Source organism: Brachycentrus maculatus, unplaced genomic scaffold (genome assembly GCF_059751285.1).
Source record: "Brachycentrus maculatus isolate JH-2025_06_01 unplaced genomic scaffold, ASM5975128v1 h1tg000459l, whole genome shotgun sequence".
Classification (NCBI taxonomy): Eukaryota; Metazoa; Arthropoda; class Insecta; order Trichoptera; family Brachycentridae; genus Brachycentrus; species Brachycentrus maculatus.
Genome location: NW_028281206.1, coordinates 812,670 through 831,350, shown reverse-complemented (window position 1 = coordinate 831,350; position 18,681 = coordinate 812,670). Strand labels below are relative to the sequence as shown.

Sequence of the window (18,681 nt, the reverse complement as noted above, 5' to 3'; positions counted from 1 at the left end):
ATTTTTATTTATTTAATAATAATATCAAAATCTGTACAAACTATACATCAATATATTTTATACAATAACTAACATAAACACATATATTTTTGAATGGCGACATTTTATTTGAGGTATGAAGAGTCCTCTCTACGGCATAAAAGCTTGTTAATTGAATATTGAAAGTACCAAAATTTGAAGAAAAATCAAATAAGCATCTTTTTCAATAAATTTTATTTATATATTTACAAAGAAAATTGATAAAAAAATTATTTGCAGCTGATAAAAGCAAAGAAAGAATTAGACAATTTAAGTGTATTTTTAGAGATTTTTTTTTTTATTCTGGGTACCGAAACGGCCATAGATTCATTCATATGACGCATCGAATTATAATTTTACATTGAAAAATTATTTTTGTCATATTTTTAATAAAATTTAATAAAAACCCTTATCCGCACCCCGATGGTGCATAGGGCACTGTGTCTTATAAACGCAGTGTTATCATGCTCGTTTTACACATGAAGGAAAGGTGATCAGCCCTCCGCCTCAGGTACCAGTCCATGGTAATAAATAAATATTAGTATAAAATCACTAATATTTATTTTCACCCCCCCTGGGAATCGAACCCGGGACCTCCAGCGCGGTAGCTAAACACGCTGACCATCACACCACGGAGGCGGACAATAAAATTTAGTAACGAAATAAAATTATTGTTCAAATTAACAACCTTTTACTGTACCTTAAGCACAGAGGGGCAAAATTACATTTTAAAGCTTAGAAAGACTCAAATTCTGCACAGCTCTTGCCAGAAATCTGTAAACCTTGTAATCTCGATCTCCATGGTTTGAGCATGCAGCGCCTCAAGATGTGAAATACAGTGGAACCTCTCATAACAAGTGATTCACATAATGAGCAAAAAGCGTCAAAAAGTTGCTCCCTTAACGCATGGGTCGGCAACCTTTTGTTGTAAAAGGGCCAAATATTTTTCATAGGGATCAGTGCGGGCCGCACTTGCAGTAGGTATGCATACAATATTTATGTACAAATATTTTAGTTTTAAAAATAAAAAGCTAAGTGTATATTTTAACGACATTTATTGTATTTAATAAAATCAATGAGATTCCCTTCGCTCCCTTTCTCGCTTCCTTTCACTCGATTGTGTATAATATCGTCCGTCATGTGCGTTGCGGCGAGAATCTCGCGGGCCGCACCAAAATGCCCGCAGGTTGCCGACCCATGCCTTAACGAGTGACATTTCGCATAATGAGTTACAGAAAAAGGGCAAGCCTTTTTTTCACGACATTCACTTGTGAGCCGGGACTTCCGCGCCAGTCAAAACAAAAAATGTTCGCTTGGCGAGTAAGATGGAACGAATTATGCTCTTTATGAGAGGTTCCACTGTATTTTTTTTTTAAATCTGGAATGTCCCTCAATATGGCAACATTGAATAAATATGCCAATTAACATCCAAGGCCTCCCATAACGGTAAGTCAAGAGATATATTAACCCAAAAATATGAGATCTATTTAATAGTGATCTTGAAAATCTACATTCATATTTTGGTTATGAATTGTAGGTACAACATCGCAGGCTAATTCCTCTTAAAAACAGGCAACAAGGCAAACAGGCAATCAAGCAGCAGAAGAAAAATTGTAAGTGAGTGGTAAGAGCTTTTAATATTTATTGAATTTTCTCCCTTAAATGAGATACCCCCTCTGTGCCTAGTATGCCAATTTGGACCCCTAAATAAATAATAACATTTTATACATTACATTTAGAAAAATACATGTTTCATTTGACACTTACGAATTTTTGTAAAAATATTGACATTTTAAGAACTGACGAAAATTTGAAAGATATGTGTGTTAGATCGCACATTTTAATTGTAAAATTTGTTGAAATCTACACTTTGATACACATATGATTTTTTATGCAACTTTCAGAAATTATGAAATAGATAATTAGTCGAATCATACAAAAATGGATGAATTTTATACATACAGGGAAAAAAAATGTAATTTATTGTTTCGGCATTTGCTTTGTGGTAAGACATATTAAATTATAAATAAAACACTTGTTTCTTTACCACTTGAGTATTATACACAGATAAAAAACTATTCCTCTTCTTCATAAGTCCTCTGTCCTCCTCTGCTGGATATAGGCCTCTTCCCCTTCTTTCCATTTCCTCCGGTTGGTTGCTGCTTGCAGCCAGTTTCTACCCCCCACAGCGACTATGTCGTCGGACCATCTCTTTTGGGGTCTTCCGACACCTCTTTTGTTCTCCCAAGGTCTCCATCGTAAAAATTTTGGACTCCACCTTTGGAGTCCTGTCTTGCAATATGTCTTGCCCACTGCCATTTGAGTTTTGCCACGCAATCCATGATATCCTCCATTTTGGTTATTTTCCTGGTATATTAATTTTTTATTTTATCCATCAGACTTAAACCAAGCGTGGATCTTTCCATGGATCGCTGTGTGCACTTGTGCTTCTCTACATTTATCTTTGTCAGAGCCATAGTCTCAGAAAGTAATATCCAGTATATCGCTCACTCCTTTCAAGAACGTCATAAATAAAAAAACATGATTTTTCAGAAGAACGTTTTTAAAATTTAAAATATAATGCAATGTATTAAAAATCAATATAAAGCCACTCATTGAACTTTTTACTGTGCAACAGATCTTTTTATGTAAAACCTGAAGGTTTTTTCTTCATTTGAAAAATATTAAGTATATTTCAAAAAATATTAAACAATACCTTTTCTTCGAAATGGAAAAACAACACTTTTTGCCCCGTAGCGGGTAAATATTAAGTTTAATATATGCCTCTTTTGCTGGGATATAGTACATTTTCTGAGCATTCCGAAAACATACACATTTGAAAATGTATGATTTTTGATTTATGACGCTCTTGAAAGGAGTGAGCGATATATTCAAACCCGTAGATGGAAACATCTGTAGCTTTCGAAACTAGTCATAACAATATAATAATCAAGTGTTTTGTTTATAATTTGAGGATAAATATGATCACATTTCAAGTTATGCTAAATTAATCTGCCTTAAGTGCATAGTCAACATTACTCTCCTGCTTGATGGTGGTTGCCTCTTGCTGTAAAGAAAGAAATATATCATAAACTTCTCGTTGTATTCTAGGCCTTATTTATATAATACACAAGGTTGAAAATTGCAAATACTGAGAGTGATAGATGGGATATATTACCACTGCGGCTAGGAACTCCTGCTCTTGTCCCTCCTTGATGATCATGTACTGGGGCAGCCCCCCCTCTGTCCCTTCCTCCCCCTCCGTCTCTATGTACAGGAAGTTGCCATCGCATATGCCACCCTCTGTTATAAAATAAAAAAAATACATTTAAAAAAGTCATCTTATTCTTCTTCTTTATTTAGGACTATGTCTTGTTCGTTCAGTTCCTTCTGGACAAACTGAACGTACGGCTCGGAATGGCAGGAGCCATATTCAATAAAATGCGCAATATCTGGGACTCACTGCTTTACTCGACAAAAACCAAGTGTCGTCTCTTTAATGCCTGCATCCTAACAGTGTTGCTGTACGGATGTGAGTCGTGGCACCTCACCAAAGCTCAAAGCAAGAAACTAGCAAGTTTTGAAAATAGGTGCCTGAGGCGAATACTGGGTATAAAGTGGTATGACTCTGTCAGGAATGACGATGTGAGGAGAAGAACTCAACAGCCCCCATACTGGAAGTCCTGAAGAGGAGAAGGTGGACATGGTTGGGACATGTCCTTAGAATGCCACCTGAGAGCATCAACCCCTCATGTCTCTTCTTCCAACCCCGAGGATTCCGGCGCTCCGGAAGGCCGCTGACGACAATTCACCGACTATACTCAGCGGAACTTCGAGACGCCGGACTGACCTGGGAGGAAACCAAGGAGATGGCGCGAGACATAGTGACTTGGAGTCTCGTGTTGGCCATATGCTCCACCTAGGGAGCAAACATGGAAAGAAGAAGAAGAATGTCTTGTTATTCTCCGGTCCGCTCCTAGGAGGTGGAAGACCAGCTGTCTCCATCGTTTAGGTGGTCTTCCTGAGGGCCTGTTACCTCTTATGCTGCTGTCTGCTGCTATCCTCACCACTCGATCCAAACTTGCTCTTCCCACATGATTTCTCCATTTGAAATAATATTTTTTTAAATGCCTTGTATTATCGACATTGCAAAATGCATAATTGGGATTATCATGTAGCAACGAATTTATAGCAGTCTTAAAATTATGTCCGCCTCCGTGGTGTATGGTCAGCACGCTCGGCTACCGTACTGGAGGTCCCGGGTTCGATTCCCAGGGTGGGGTCAAATAAATGTAATTATTTTTCACTCTAATATTTAGTCAATATTACACTGGACTGGTACCTGAAGCCATGACTGATCACCTTTCCTTCACGTGTTGACAATCAAGATAACACTGCGTTTATATGATGGTGCGGATAAGGGTTCGAAGAATGAAGAAGTTCTTTGGGTGCCCGTTAAATGACGGCTACCCGAGCTTCCTTTCAGACCTTTCTAGCATTAACATTCCATTTCCTATTAATATCTCAACCTTTTTTTATTCCCCTAACAAACTTGTTTATTAAATAATTAGCAAATTAATTGTAATCAATTGTATATATTTCTAAAGGTGTATTATAAATGTAAAATAACTCACCAATTGAACTAACATTTTATTAATAAAACCAACCCCACTTACAGAAATACTAATATTTTAAAATCAAATGTAAATAATAAAAAAAATAACCCGACACTGGCTAGACACTCTAGAAGGGTGAAAAGCCATAAAATTTAAAAAAAAAGAGATATTTGGAAGACCTAAGAAAGCTAGCTATCCATAGAAAAAAAAACACAAAATAGAAGGCTATTGCACAAAAATATTAATATTATCAAACAATTTTTTTCTATATCAAAACGATTTCTATGTATTTTTTATAAATTGTATCTATGGATATTAGATTCCATTGTAAGTTCAATAAGCGTTTAGCAAACTAAAGACACTTTTTCAAATTTTTAAATTTATATTGAGATTGTATATCAGGATCTGTTGTACTAACCTGCAGTAGTGAAGTGCTGCAAGTCGGCCGCCTGCATGACAACATTGAGCCCCTCCATGTTGTCCTCAGTTTTAAATATTGGCACGTCGACGTCCAACTCCCTGAAACATACATGTTCATTCATTACTCGAGGCGACCGCACAAAAATAACAACTTATCAAATATAAGAAAAAAAAAGTCTTACAAAAGTTAATTTGGATGTTTGAAACATGGCTTCCAGATATTTCGTTTCGAAAATATGTGGGATAAATCACAGTAAAGGGGTTGAGGGCCCCTCGAGGTAATATTTCTGCCATATAGAAAAGAGACGAGGTACTACGATCAATCAAAGAAAGGAAGCACCTACTCGCGACTATCTCCAAAAGACGCGCCGAATGGATCGGCCACGTGCTAAGACAAGAGGGTTTCCTGCACCAAATAATAGAGGGGACGATGGAGGGAATAAACTCCAGAGGACGCCCACGCCGCAAATACCTAAGCGACTTATACGAAGACATGGGCTGCTCGACGTATGAGGAGCTGAAGAGGGCTTCCGAAAATAGATGAGAATGGTGCAGGACAGGTCAACTGTTGCTGCAGACCAATTCACAGGATAGAGACCAATTCGCAGGATTGAGACCAGAGAGAGAGAGAGAGAAAAGAGATGTAGGGGTATAAATAGGTAGTATATGAGAGTAAATATGAGTCAGCTTCTAAAGTGTAGTGGTTAGCACATTTTTAATATTTTTTTTGTATATTAAAATAATTTTGAACATACTTACTTATTTATTAACTTTACTTTTGTTAGCATATTTAGCTACCGTGCTGGACATCTCTGATTCGATTCCCAGAGGGTTCAAAAGTATTTTATGCACTAAAATTTGGTTGTGCGCCTCCGCAGTGTAATGGTCAGCGCGCTCGGCTAACGTACATATCGTATAGTACTCGGGTTCGATTCCAGGAGGGGGGGGGGTCAAATAAATATAAGCGATTTTTTCACTCTAATTTTTATTCAACATTACCCTGGACTGGTACCTGAAGCGGAGGGCTGATCACCTTTTATGTATTAATGATCAAGATAACACTGCGTTTGTATGACGCTTTGCTCTATGTACCATCGGATGCGGATAAGGGTTTGAAGAAGAAAATGAAGATAAAAATTTGGTATCACCCTAGACTGGTACCTAACGCACAGGACTGATCATCTTGCCTATCATGTAATAACGATCAAGAAAACACTGTGTCGATACAGTGCAATGCTTAAGCACCATGGAGTCTGGATAAGGGTGTTTAAAGACTTGCCGTACATTCATATACGGCATTACTCCTAAAAGGGTTAATTTTCAAGTGTCCTACCGCATTCCGACTAAGGAGTTGAGCTCTCCATCTTCCTGCAGCGTCTCCTGAGCTCCCGGCTGCAGCCCCAGCTTGGTGGCCAGCCGACAGCGTGTGATGTGCCTCTCCAGCTGCCTGACTCCCTGGTATCTACGCACACAAAACATCCCCTCAATATTCCTGTACGCGACTCCCGTTCAGGCAAAACTTACTAACCAATACTATGGTGACCTTTCTTAGCCAATTTATATTGCCAGAAAGGTTAAATTATAAATAAAACATCAGTTTTTTACCACTTAAATAAACTTGTAAAATATAAAGCAATAAAAGGTACAGCGTTCAGGTAAAACTTACTAACCGATACTACGGCGACCTTTCTTAGCCAATTTATATTGCCAAAAAGATTAAATTATAAATAAAACAGAGTTTTTTACCACTTAAATAAACTTGTAAAATATAAAGCAATAAAAGGTACAGCGTTCAGGTAAAACTTACTAACCGATACTACGGCGATCTTTCTTCGCCAATTTATATTGCCAAAAAGGTTAAATTATAAATGAAACATTAGTTTTTTACCACTTAAATAAACTTGTAAAATATAAAGCAATAAAAGGTACAGCGATCAAGTAAAACTTACTAACCGATACTACGGCGACCTTTCTTAGCCAATTTATATTGCCAAAAAGGTTCAATTATAAATAAAACATTCGTTTTTTACCACTTAAATAAACTTGTAAAATATAAAGCAATAAAAAGTGCAGTAAATAGGCATATAAAAATAAAAATATAAGGTAAGAACCATGTTTAAAGGAAACAAATGAGAAAATATAACTAATCACTAACACAAACATCTTTCCAAGATAATCAGTGTTATCAGTAGAAGGTAACGAGATGAAATGATCAAATTAGAGTAAGTTTTGACTTTTGACATTCTCAATGACGTTATTTATTGTTTCGGCATTCACTTTGTGGTATGACATGATTAAATTATAAATAAAACACTTATTTTTTTACTGAAATGAAGACTAAGAAGCATAACAGGCAAGAGTCTTCGAGATAGAATCAGAAATACCAGGATCAGGGAAATATGCGAGATCGAAGATGTCGTTAGGTGGGGAAGGCAACGAAGGAGACAATGGTATATGCACGTGAGGAGAATGGAACCATCCAGACTCCCCCACATCGCACTGTACGGCCGACCCCATGGTAGACGACTCCCGGGCAGACCACCAAAGAGATGGGTGGATAGCTGGGAATCGACTATAATAATAATAAGAAGAAGATATTTTACCATTTGAGTATTAAAATACATATATTGTTACTAGTTTCGGAAGCTACATATGCCTCCATCTACGGGTTTGAATATAAACTTCATATTGAAAACTGTAGCTGTAAACATCTGTAGGATCCAAAACTAGTCGTAACAATATATTACTCAAGTGGTAAAAAACAAGTGATTTACTTGTAATTTTCTCGATAACAATTTTATAGTATGTATGGTTTATGTCCGCCTCCATAGTGTAGTGGTTAGCGCGCTAGGCTACCATGCTAGAGGTCCCGGGTTCGATCCCCAGGAGAGTCAAAATAAATATTAGTGATTTTTCAGTTTAATATTTGTTTAATATGACCTTGGACTGGTACCTGAAGCAGAAGGCTGATTACTTTTCCTTTGTATATTTAACGATCAAGATAACACTGCTTCTATACGATGCAGTGCCCATTGTGGTGCGGATAAGGGTTAGAAGATGGTTTTGATATGATATTTTTCATTGTTTTTTTTAAACTTACAATAGCAGTGAGTGATTAAATTAGGCCAAGTTTTTACTTTTTCAAAGACAATTTACAAACAAAGACTTTTTGACGAAGTGAAGGGCTAGCTCTCACCCCTGGTTACAGGCGGGACACTTGTGGGGATGCCACTCTCCGTGCGTCTTGATCCGGTGGTTGCAGAACTCCGTGTAGTCCGTGAAGCTCTCGGAACACTTGTCGCATTTGTTGACCCGCCGTTTCTCGTGTTGCCGCAAATGCCTGCAAATATTGACCCAAAATTTAGCCACATTTTGGCAAGCTTGAGAATATGATTCACCATTCCGCTAGATGAATGGGGCGACCGTTATTACCTGTTTAGCTGCGACTGGGAGATGTAGGCGCAAACGCACAACGGGCACTTGAAGCACTTGTTGTTGGAGTGCGCTCTCTCGTGGATGCTCAGATCCGTGTTGGAGAAGAAGGCCTTGGGACAGCCGGATCGCGTGCATTTGAACCTGAACATTACATAATACATGTTGGAAAAAGGTGGAATTCATACTCGTGACAAATTGTCAATTATGTATGTATATATATATTTATATATATATATATATATATATATATATATATATATATATATATATATATATATATATATATATATATATATTTTTTTTTTAAATAATTTTTTTACAAACATAAATTGCATACATTTATTTCAATCACAATTTTAAACATATTTTAAAAAAAAAATTTGCAGAGATCCGCCAAGCCACCGTGTGTCTTGTGTCGGTGGAGTTCTTTTTTAATACATTTTTTTACTGTTTTTAACCATTTTAAGAAAAATTAGAAGCTAGAAAAACAAAATATGCAACCAAATTTGCCCACTGATTGACGTGACTAGCTTTAAGAAACCGAATACAAAAATTTAAATTTAGTAATGATTTCTATTAAAGAAATTTTTATGTAACACATTGTTGTTGGGCGGTTTTTTCATCAACCCCGGCCCTAATTATATTCAGACAGTCTGCCGCCCGACCCTCAGTATACCGATCACAAGTAAATGCAAACCCAATTCCCATTTAAACAATGATTTTGGCATCTTGCGTTCTACCAAAAGTAAGCAAATAGAACACTTATATGCGTCTCTCGCTCTCTACCAACAGTATGTAAAATACGCTTTGAAGCGTTTCCCGCAATCAATGTGTAAACACATGAGAATATGAAATAGAATATAAAAGTAAAATGAAAATATCCAAAACATGTGTTCGACCAATAGCCAGTTATGGGATTGAGGCAAGAGCAGATACTTCCAGAACAAAATCTCGATTTCGAACCTCCGAGATAAAGACTCTCCGATCCATAACCGGAAACACATTGCGAGACCGAGTAAGAAATACCGACATCCGGAGCATGTATAAGACGGAGGATATCGTGAGGTGGGGATGACAACGAAGGCGATACTGAAATGAACATATAAACAGAATGTCAGAAGACAGACTTCCACGTATCGCCCTCCAAGGCAACCCTGAAGGACGCAGACCCCCAGGCAGACCTCCGAAAAGATGGAAAGACAGCTGGGAGTCAACATCCCGAGAGACACATGCGGAGGCACAAACAGATCCCTAGGATCTACAAAAAGAAGAAGAAGGAGAAGAAGAATGTATTAATTTCCTTTTAAAATTTGACCGCCCATCTCCGGCATCCGCATACCTTCGCCCGGTCTCGTGGTGCCGCATGTGTGCCTTGAAGCTCAGCCTGTTCTTGCAGACCACGCAGCACAGCTTGCAGGTGTAGTTGGCCCCCTCGTCCATGTGCCGCAACTTGTGCTGGCCGAGCTCAAACTTTCGGCGAAAGGCGGCGCCGCACGCTTCACAGACAAACTTCTTGTCTGCGTGTGAATACATGTGATGACGCAACGCTTCCTATATAGGGGCAGTAAAGAAATACAACTTATATTATTTTGAGAAATAAAAAGAGAAGAGGGCGACAGGTTGTTGCCGAAACTAGTTGGTTGTTAATAAAAATGTGAGTGGATCAAAAAACAAAGTCTTTTTATTTCTCAAAATAATATATCAATATGATCCACAAAGTTAATGCTTTCAATTCAATTCAATTTAATTAAAATACGCCAAATGCAAAACCTCGGCAATGATTTCGCGGACCATATGGATATCTGGAATATGTCACTTCCTAACTATAAAGCAATAATGATTACAATATTTCAGGCTAATGCATAATTTCTTGTTTTATATGTTCATCCTTGTTTAGATAAGTACTTTTCGAACCAATAATATACGTAAAATAAGAAAACATATTATTCTATCATATTATTTTATACAATATGTAATATTGGCTACAGCCGTTAATAAACGGAATTATTTTTTACTTGGTGTTTACCATTTTTTCTTAATATCTGCTGTGACACGTGTATTCCGCGTAATAAATTAATATATTTGACGTCCCACCAGAAACAAAGCATCTTTTTTATGTAAAGGTAATATGGATACATTTAGAGAAATTTCAGCGTATAGTAAATTTTTTATTTACACCACAGTAACAAAAAACATGCTAAGTGTCAGAAATGAAGACTCTAAGGAGCATATCTGGCAAGAGTCTATGAAATCAGAACAAGGAACAATAAGATAAGAGAAGTATGCAAGATCCAAGAGGTCGTTAGGTGGAGAAGGCAACGAAGAAGACAATGGCATACCATGCCATAGCATGTGAGGATAATGGAACCATCCAGACTCCCCCACATTGCACTGCACGGCCAACCGAGATGGATTGACAGCTGGGAATCGACATCGCAGGAGGCTAATCCCTCTTACAAACAAGCCACAAGCCCTACACCAAGAAGCAGAAGAAGAAGAACTAATTTTATTTATCCATGCGTAAGAAAATATTAATAAATTGAATTTCGGGCAACACTGGTGGATCATACCTTACTTCTGAAGAAGGACCCGCAGTCAGGAACTTGGCAGTAGTAAGGGTTGATCTTCAGGTGCATGCGGTGGTGTACGATGAGGTCCTTCCTGAAGCTGAAGGTCTGGTCGGGGCACAGGGGGCACAGGAATGGCTTGCAAGAACGGTGGAACGGGACCAGCTCCGGCATATCACTGAAAAATTGTCAAAAATAAACATTTTCACCCACCTATACCCTTATTCAACACTTTAAACGCCACGGCGGGCACCAATGACCTCGCCTGTGTTGGACCGCAGCGCCATGGGGGGCACCAGTGACCTCAATCAAGAACCACATACATAATGCTTTAACTATGGAACCCATCGTCATATAAAAAAGTGAAATAAACCAAATACATTATATTATTAAAATACGTAAATTACCTTTTTTTTATTTCAAAATTGACATATTTTAGTGTTGGCGTCTTAATAAGTGTGTGAGGCGAATACTAGGTGTAAAGTGCAGTGGCATGCACAGAGAATTAATTAGGGTAGGCAGTAATGTAAGGTAGGTACTACTTAGTAAGGTAGGGTAGGTACTGGTTGAGTTTTTATATGTCTCGCGGGTAAGCTAGGATAGGCACTATATTTAAAGCTGTCCCACCGCATTCCCAGATCTGATACAGAAGCATCTAGGCTTCCTGACAGATCTGCTCTTGCTAAGCAGAGTTTTTTTTTTAACTAAGTTGCGAAATTTATTGAAAATGTGAAAAAACATAAAATTGTATCCCGATTTTACTGTGAATTTACATTTAAAAGCTTTCGATATTCCTGTCACTGGCAACCTAAATAAGTACAAGTTTGTAAATCCGTCACCAAATTTTCTACAAGTACCCCGGTGTAAACAGTAAAGGGGATTAGTACACATTTAGTTCAGTTAGTCAGCTAGATCCGATAGGATAGGCACTGATTTTCTGCCTACATGGAATGCACGCTCCTGGTAAAGTGGTATGACTTGGTCAGGAATGAGGATGTGAGGAGAAGAATCCAACAGCCCCTCATACTGGAAGTCCTGAAGAGAAGGTGGACATGGTTGGGATATGTCCTTAGAATACCACCTGAGAACATTAACCCCTCATGTCTCTTCTTCCAACCCCGAGGATTCGGGCGCCCTGGAAGGCCGCTGACGACCATTCACCAACTATACTCAGCGGAACTTCGAGATGCTGAACTGACCTGGGAGGAAGCCAAGGAGATGGCGCGTGACAGAGTGACTTAGAGACATCTCGTGTTGGCCATATGCTCCACCTAGGGTGCAAATATGGAAAAAGAAGACACCCTCTTCTTCTTCTTCTTTTTGTAGATCCTAGGGATCTGTTTGTGCATCCGCATGTCGCTCTTGGGATGTTGACTCCCAGCTGTCTTTCCATCTTTTCAAACACCCGTATTCACAAAAATACTGTTAATATTTGACCTTGGTTTACTTTTACTTTAAATATTAACTAACTAACTAACCATCACGCCGCTTCCCTGCAGGGGTAGGCAGAGAGAATCGAACGCCACACCACTCTGTCTTTGCAAACATTCTTTGCCTCTTCTACATTCATGCATCTCCTCATACATACCCGACGATTATTACGACTCCTGACCCGGCCGCTTTCAAGTATTTGACATACCTGATTGTGCCAAGTTTTCCTCGGTCGTCCTCTGCTTTTTTTTCCAACTACATTCGCTCCATAAATTTGTTTAACCGTTCTTTCTTCACTCATACGCTCCACATGTCCAAACCATCTCAACACACCTTTCTTAATTTGATCGATAATGCTTATCTCAGCCTTACATTCTTTCCTTATTTCATCATTCGAACAGATGTTCGAATGATGAAATAAGGAAAGATAGATATCAAACATCGTTTTGCCACACATTCGTCTGAGGGATCGCATTTCGACTGCATTCAGTCTGCTTTCATCCTTTTTTTGCCAACTCCATGCTTCGCTTCCATACATAAGGGTTGGAACCAGAACTCCATTGTGTACTGCCAGTTTAGCTTCCGCTGATAGATTTTTATTTGCTAAAACTGATTTTAGTGCACCATTCACTCTGTTCCCAGCATTCACTCTCCTTTCTATGTCTTTATCAATCTTTCCATCCCTAGAAAACATACTACCCAAATATATGAAATCATCTACCCGTTCCAAAATCTCCCCATTTACCAATATTTCACACTCAGATCTACATTCATCTCTTTCAAAAACCATGATTTTGGATTTGCTAACATTCATCAATAAATCACTTTCCTTGCACATATTATACAATTAAATATTTCTTTTCAAAATATTCACTTTTAAGGTCTATACATTTTTGCATACGTTCAAACCAATTCTGGAAACATTTTCTCTACTCTCATATTGTAGAAACATGGTTTTGAAGAAAAAAAAATATGAATAAATAAATCAATAAACCTGTAATGCTTCTCGACATGATCCAAGTGGGTGGTGATGCCATTGAGCACTTCCAGACACAACTGACAGGTCAGCTCATCGTATTCACATTCTGGAAAATGAGAGATATTCATTGTATTATTTACATTCCATTGAACAGGCAATGGAATTTGAGTATCTTGGAGTTAGCGTTAGTACCAACGGTGATTTCTATGGCGAGACTCTAAAACAAATCAACAAGGCTGCAGCTATATCCGGATGCGTCAGAAATTCAGTCTGGAGGAACAAACACATGAGAATGGAAAGTAAAATGAATGTTAAGATGTAGAAGATGTAAAACATGTCGCTCACTCCTTTCAACAAAGTCATATATCAAAAATCGTCAATTTTCAGTTGTGCATGTTTTCGGAATGCCCAGAAAATGTACTACATCCTAGCAAAACCTAATATTTTTGAAATGGAGAAAAAACCTTCAGGCTTTACCAAAAAAGATCTGTTGCACAGTAAAAAGTTCAATAAGTGGCTTGATATTTATTTTTAATACATTTATTTTATTTTTTAACTTTAAAAACAATCTCCTGAAAAATCAAGTTTTTTGATATATGACGTTGTTGAAAGGAGTGAACGATGTGTGTGATGAATAGCCACTTATGGAATTGAGGCAAGAGCAGATACTTCTAGAACAAAATTTGATTACAGATCCTGAGGATCTATAAACAGAAGAAGAGCCATTGCTTCCACAAGGGTCACAACCTGTTGGTTGTGCTCCTTCTTATTCCTCATTACTGTTGTAATGAGGAATAAGAAGGAGAAGATCATCTCTGATGACTTTCAAGTAACCCCCCCAAACACTACTTGAGCTATTTACCTTTTGATGTCTTCTTCCTCAGCACGGCCCTCCAGTGGGAGTCTCCTTCTCCCTCCCCCTCCCCCTCCAGATCGCCGCCCTCCTCCCCCCCCAGCTCGCCGTCCTCCCCCTCCCCCTCCCCCAGCTCCCCGTCCTCCTCCTCGTCTCCCCCCTCCAGCCCGTACCCTTCAGCCCACCCGTCCGGGGCGGACATCATGTCCGAGTACTTGCTGGAAAATTGGAAAAAATAATGAGAAAATATTACCACATAGGTCGCTTGTGAACTACACGGATGTTTACTATCCGGCAGTCCGGTTAGCATAATAAAACGGATGATTCGCTTGTGCTTTTATCCATCTTTCTTCGTTTCGGCGTGCTCAATCGGTGCGCGTGAACTCGATCATGCTAAGCTATCGTAGTCGCTTTTATTTAAAAAAAAAAACGGGCTGCCAGACAGTAAAATTCTGTGTAGTGCACAAGCACCCTTAGGACAGGAAAGGTATTTCAACTCATTCGGTCGATTGATGCTTAAGGACGGGATGCTTCCGGATGCCCATCAGTTCATTCTCTGTCTCGCAACATGACCCGCCCGTTGCCATTTCAGTCTATCACATTGACAAAGGATATCGATGTGATAGATTGTGAGAGCAATTCTAGTACACCTTTATTCAATTACCCATACACCCAACAAAACTTGATTTTACACTTAACCGCTTCGCTGCCACGAGGGCGTTAACGCGCTCTCCAATTCCATGCTCGCCAACCATACAAATGAGCGCTCTCATTTGAGCTTGTCGCAAGCCAATATCAAATCCAATTGCAATATTTTTTAATTAGAATATATAGAGACATCTATTGGGAAGATCAAGAAATACTCAAATATTATAATTTACCAATATTATCAAAGTTACATTTAAAAGTTATTTTTAAAAGCTTTCACATTTTTGTTGAAAAAATCACGGGGTACAGCTATGTTCAATACCTTCCGGCATTGAAAGGGTTAATTGATAAAAAAACGTTATGAAAGTAAAGTATCCATAACAACACTGCGAATAATGTCTTCGCATCTCCTTTGAAAGTTTGATCAAGTCAGGTTTACATGTCCTTATTTTTAGTACGTTTCCAAACTCTCATCAATAAGACGATTTCTCAGGTTACTTATAATAAGGTTCATACTTGAAAAAGATTGTTGGCATGAATACGTAGAGTCGAAGAGCCTTCCCGCAGATAATTGTGCCGGTACCGCACTTAATACGTTGACTGCCAGCTACGAGACAACTTGTAGATTGCGTTCTTAGACGCTAAGACGCGACTATGAGTAATCTCGTACTGTGTTTACTTGCTATATTCATGAAGCTACGATAAAATTTCTAGTAAATCAGTGCTAATATGGATAGATGGCGCATGGGAAGAGAATAAAAATCAATGCTGGCTTACATGAACAGAAAATTTATCAATAAATTAACAAAAAATATAATTATGTACTATAATTAGAATTTTTCATAATATAATATGATTAATTAAAATTGGCTTTTTAGACCGGAATTCTGAAAATTACTATGGCAATCAACGTGTTAAATATCTTCAACGTTTTTCGTGACTTTTCAGAGATTAAAAAATGGATAGGATTATCGTATTGTTGACTAATAACCAGATTACCGTGAAAATTGTGAATAAAATGCACTATGTCACTGTGTCATATTCTAATAGTATTTTCAATGTGCCGCTGGAATATTTTGACCTTAAAAAAAAGTACACAATCCATTTATTACATACTCAATATTGACGGCCCCCACGTAAAGTACTCTATCTGCAAATCTGTTACTTTACAGGAGAGAGCTTAGACATTTTTTCAACGTATTTTTTTTTTTATTAATTAACAGTTTTATCTGAAATTCTAAACTAGTATTATACATTCAAAAACACGATAAAATAATGTATTAAATAGTTATAAAACATTATCCATTGTCAAAAAAAGTAGTTAGCGTTTTAGGAGTTCAGTTCATTTCGAAAATTCGATGTAGATAGCGTCTTATATGCCTGAAAAATAGGCGTAATTTTTTTTAATTTTAAATTTGTAGATAACGGTCGGTTGATAACGTACACCAAATATCTCAAAATTGTCAAAAATGTAGTTGGAAAAATTGAAGAAGAAATTGCCGTGGTAGTCAAGGTGTGAAAAGTAGTAAATTGGAGCCGCACTTAAAAGGTCAAAGAGCCACTCTTTGCCGACTCATGGTCTCCCATATCGGAGATCTCCTGCAGCAGTGGAGGAGGCCCATACACTACTTACATTGAATTGTTGGGTAATATATCCAAAATAAAACAAGGTTTGTTGGATTGAATTTTACATTTATTTATGTATATGTTAATACGTGACAGGCGTTTCGTCTTCTTAAGAATACAATAAGAAGACAAAACGCGTCACGTGTTAACATATACATAAATAAATATAGAATTCAATCCAACAAACCTTGTTTTACCTTGGATATATTACCCAACAATTCAATATGGAATTCTACCAACTGTCTGCAGTTACAATAAATACACTACTTACACTTCCTCTTTATCCAGACACTGATCTATGTCCCGGCCCTGGTCTAGAGCCAGCAGGCCGTGCGTGTCGAGGCAGTCTCCGTGCACGAGGCTGCGGTCCAGCGCGCGCGTGATGCGCTCCACGTCCATGTCGGAGCTCTCCTGCAGCAGCTGGTTGGCCTTGAGCACCGTGCTGCGCAGGTCGTAGCCTATCTCCACCACGTAGCGGCACTTGTGGCATATCTTCTTGGGCAGGCTGTCCGACGCCAGCACCTGGAAAGGCATGAGAGCATTGTCACTCGGGAGTATCAGATCTAATTTCCATATACATTTTCATAGAATACTCGCGGAAATTCACCACAGAAGCTCTAAAGCTTAACAAAAAACAAATAAGGGTCCTAACCAGGACCTTGACAGGACACTGCAGACTGAGGAAACACATGACAAAAATCTCACTTCATGACTCCCCAGTATGCAGATTTTGTATGGATGATAGCGAAACGCCTTATTTGCCGTGTCCCGCAGTTGACCGACAGTCCGCGAAAAACGGCAAATGCCGTGTCCCGAAGACAATGTTTTAATAATTAACTAGTATTAATCAGTCTTGATAAAGAAGCGGTTAGCTTCGAAACCGGTAGACATGATTTTAAAACAAAGTTACATTTTAATTATAAAGAAAATGTGGTTATAGAAAATGCCACCAACCATATTATCCAAATTCTGCATTGAATAATCCAATAAAATAACAAAATAAAAGATAAGAAATAATGCGAAAAAGTTTCCTGTATTAAAAAATCTATTTGAATAATTATGCAGTTCGAGATAAATGAATTCATGGCATATCTATATTGGGTCTGTATGGGTCAATAACATGACCAAAAAACATGAGATAACGATCGCTGTAAAATGGTTAGCGTATTCATTAAAATATTGGAACATAAAAACAATATTTATGCTGTATGAATATGAAATAAATTCATATGCGTATGCGTTTCAACCGCATGGCATTTTCATCAGTAAAAATATAGGTTATTACATTACAAATTTACATTCAATAATTTTAAAAATTATATTGATAAATATTTACCTCGACCGATGTGATAAGTTTGATTTGATCGGTGAGTGGAACATCATCTTCCTTGTCGAAAATGTCTGACATTACTCCCTTCGTTTGCAGGCAGAGCCGGCATATTTTCTCGTAATCAAGTACAATTATTACTCCATCGTCCATTGTTTAATAAATAATAAACAGGCCCTCCAAGAAGGCCAAAGGGATATACCGCAAAAATTGAATTTGACAGAAACGACGCGAAAACTTGGAATTGTTCGCAAACGCCACGAAAAGTGTAGAAAATGACAGCAGCTTTCCAGCAGAATAGCTATTTATGGCTGTTGAGTGTAAATTATTGGCCGCAAGTAGTTGTCTAGGACTTTTTTTCTAATTGTCCCTTCCGATTGGTAAAATGCCAAAAAATATATAAACATGCCTCTATACATAACTAACCTTTATTTTTATGTATCAAAATGGTATTTTCTGGCGTTTCTCATGTGTGTGATTATAATCCAGGATTCGGACCTCACATACTAATAAAAGAGTTTCTGCTCAGTAAAAAGCTAGTTTACATCTCACCAATAGATATCTCTAGTGAAGTTCTAGTGATTCAAGAACAAGGTTTCAAAATTGGTTCATATATATAGAACTTCCAAGAATTTGAGTAGTGTGGTTGTCAATAATGGGGAGAATTGGTGAATGTTACACGTTTGTAAAGTGATCACTTAAACCAACCTATGAGGGTCGTCAGCCCCGTAAATGCCTAGACTTCTATATTCTTCTTCATC

General features: G+C 38.0%; 2 protein-coding genes across 2 annotated transcripts in view; both read right to left on the bottom strand.

Moving 5' to 3' along the window:
- Uck (Uridine-cytidine kinase) overlaps positions 1–18,681 on the bottom strand; it is a 332,661-nt gene that overhangs the window by 237,311 nt on the left and 76,669 nt on the right. The window lies entirely within an intron of this gene.
- Positions 2,968–18,194, bottom strand: LOC148302352 (uncharacterized). Its single transcript, XM_088271796.1, has 12 exons — positions 17,930–18,194; positions 16,865–17,115; positions 14,329–14,537; positions 13,482–13,572; positions 11,060–11,234; positions 9,829–10,040; positions 8,487–8,630; positions 8,251–8,394; positions 6,388–6,516; positions 5,053–5,153; positions 3,197–3,321; positions 2,968–3,085 (listed from the first exon to the last, which is right to left on the bottom strand). Exons 1-12 carry the CDS (start codon positions 18,071–18,073, stop codon positions 3,026–3,028), a joined length of 1,785 nt encoding a protein of 594 aa, XP_088127922.1. The 5' UTR covers positions 18,074–18,194; the 3' UTR covers positions 2,968–3,025.

Excerpts from the sequence above, each read along its gene's own strand:
- LOC148302352 (XM_088271796.1), bottom strand. The coding sequence starts at position 18,073 with ATGGACGATGGAGTAATAATTGTACTTGATTACGAGAAAATATGCCGG. Across the intron at positions 6,517-8,250 it reads TGTCCCGCCTGTAACCAGGG|ATACCAGGGAGTCAGGCAGC; the intron begins GTGAGAGCTAGC and ends TTGTGTGCGTAG. Across the intron at positions 5,154-6,387 it reads AACTCCTTAGTCGGAATGCG|GGAGTTGGACGTCGACGTGC; the intron begins GTAGGACACTTG and ends TGTATGTTTCAG.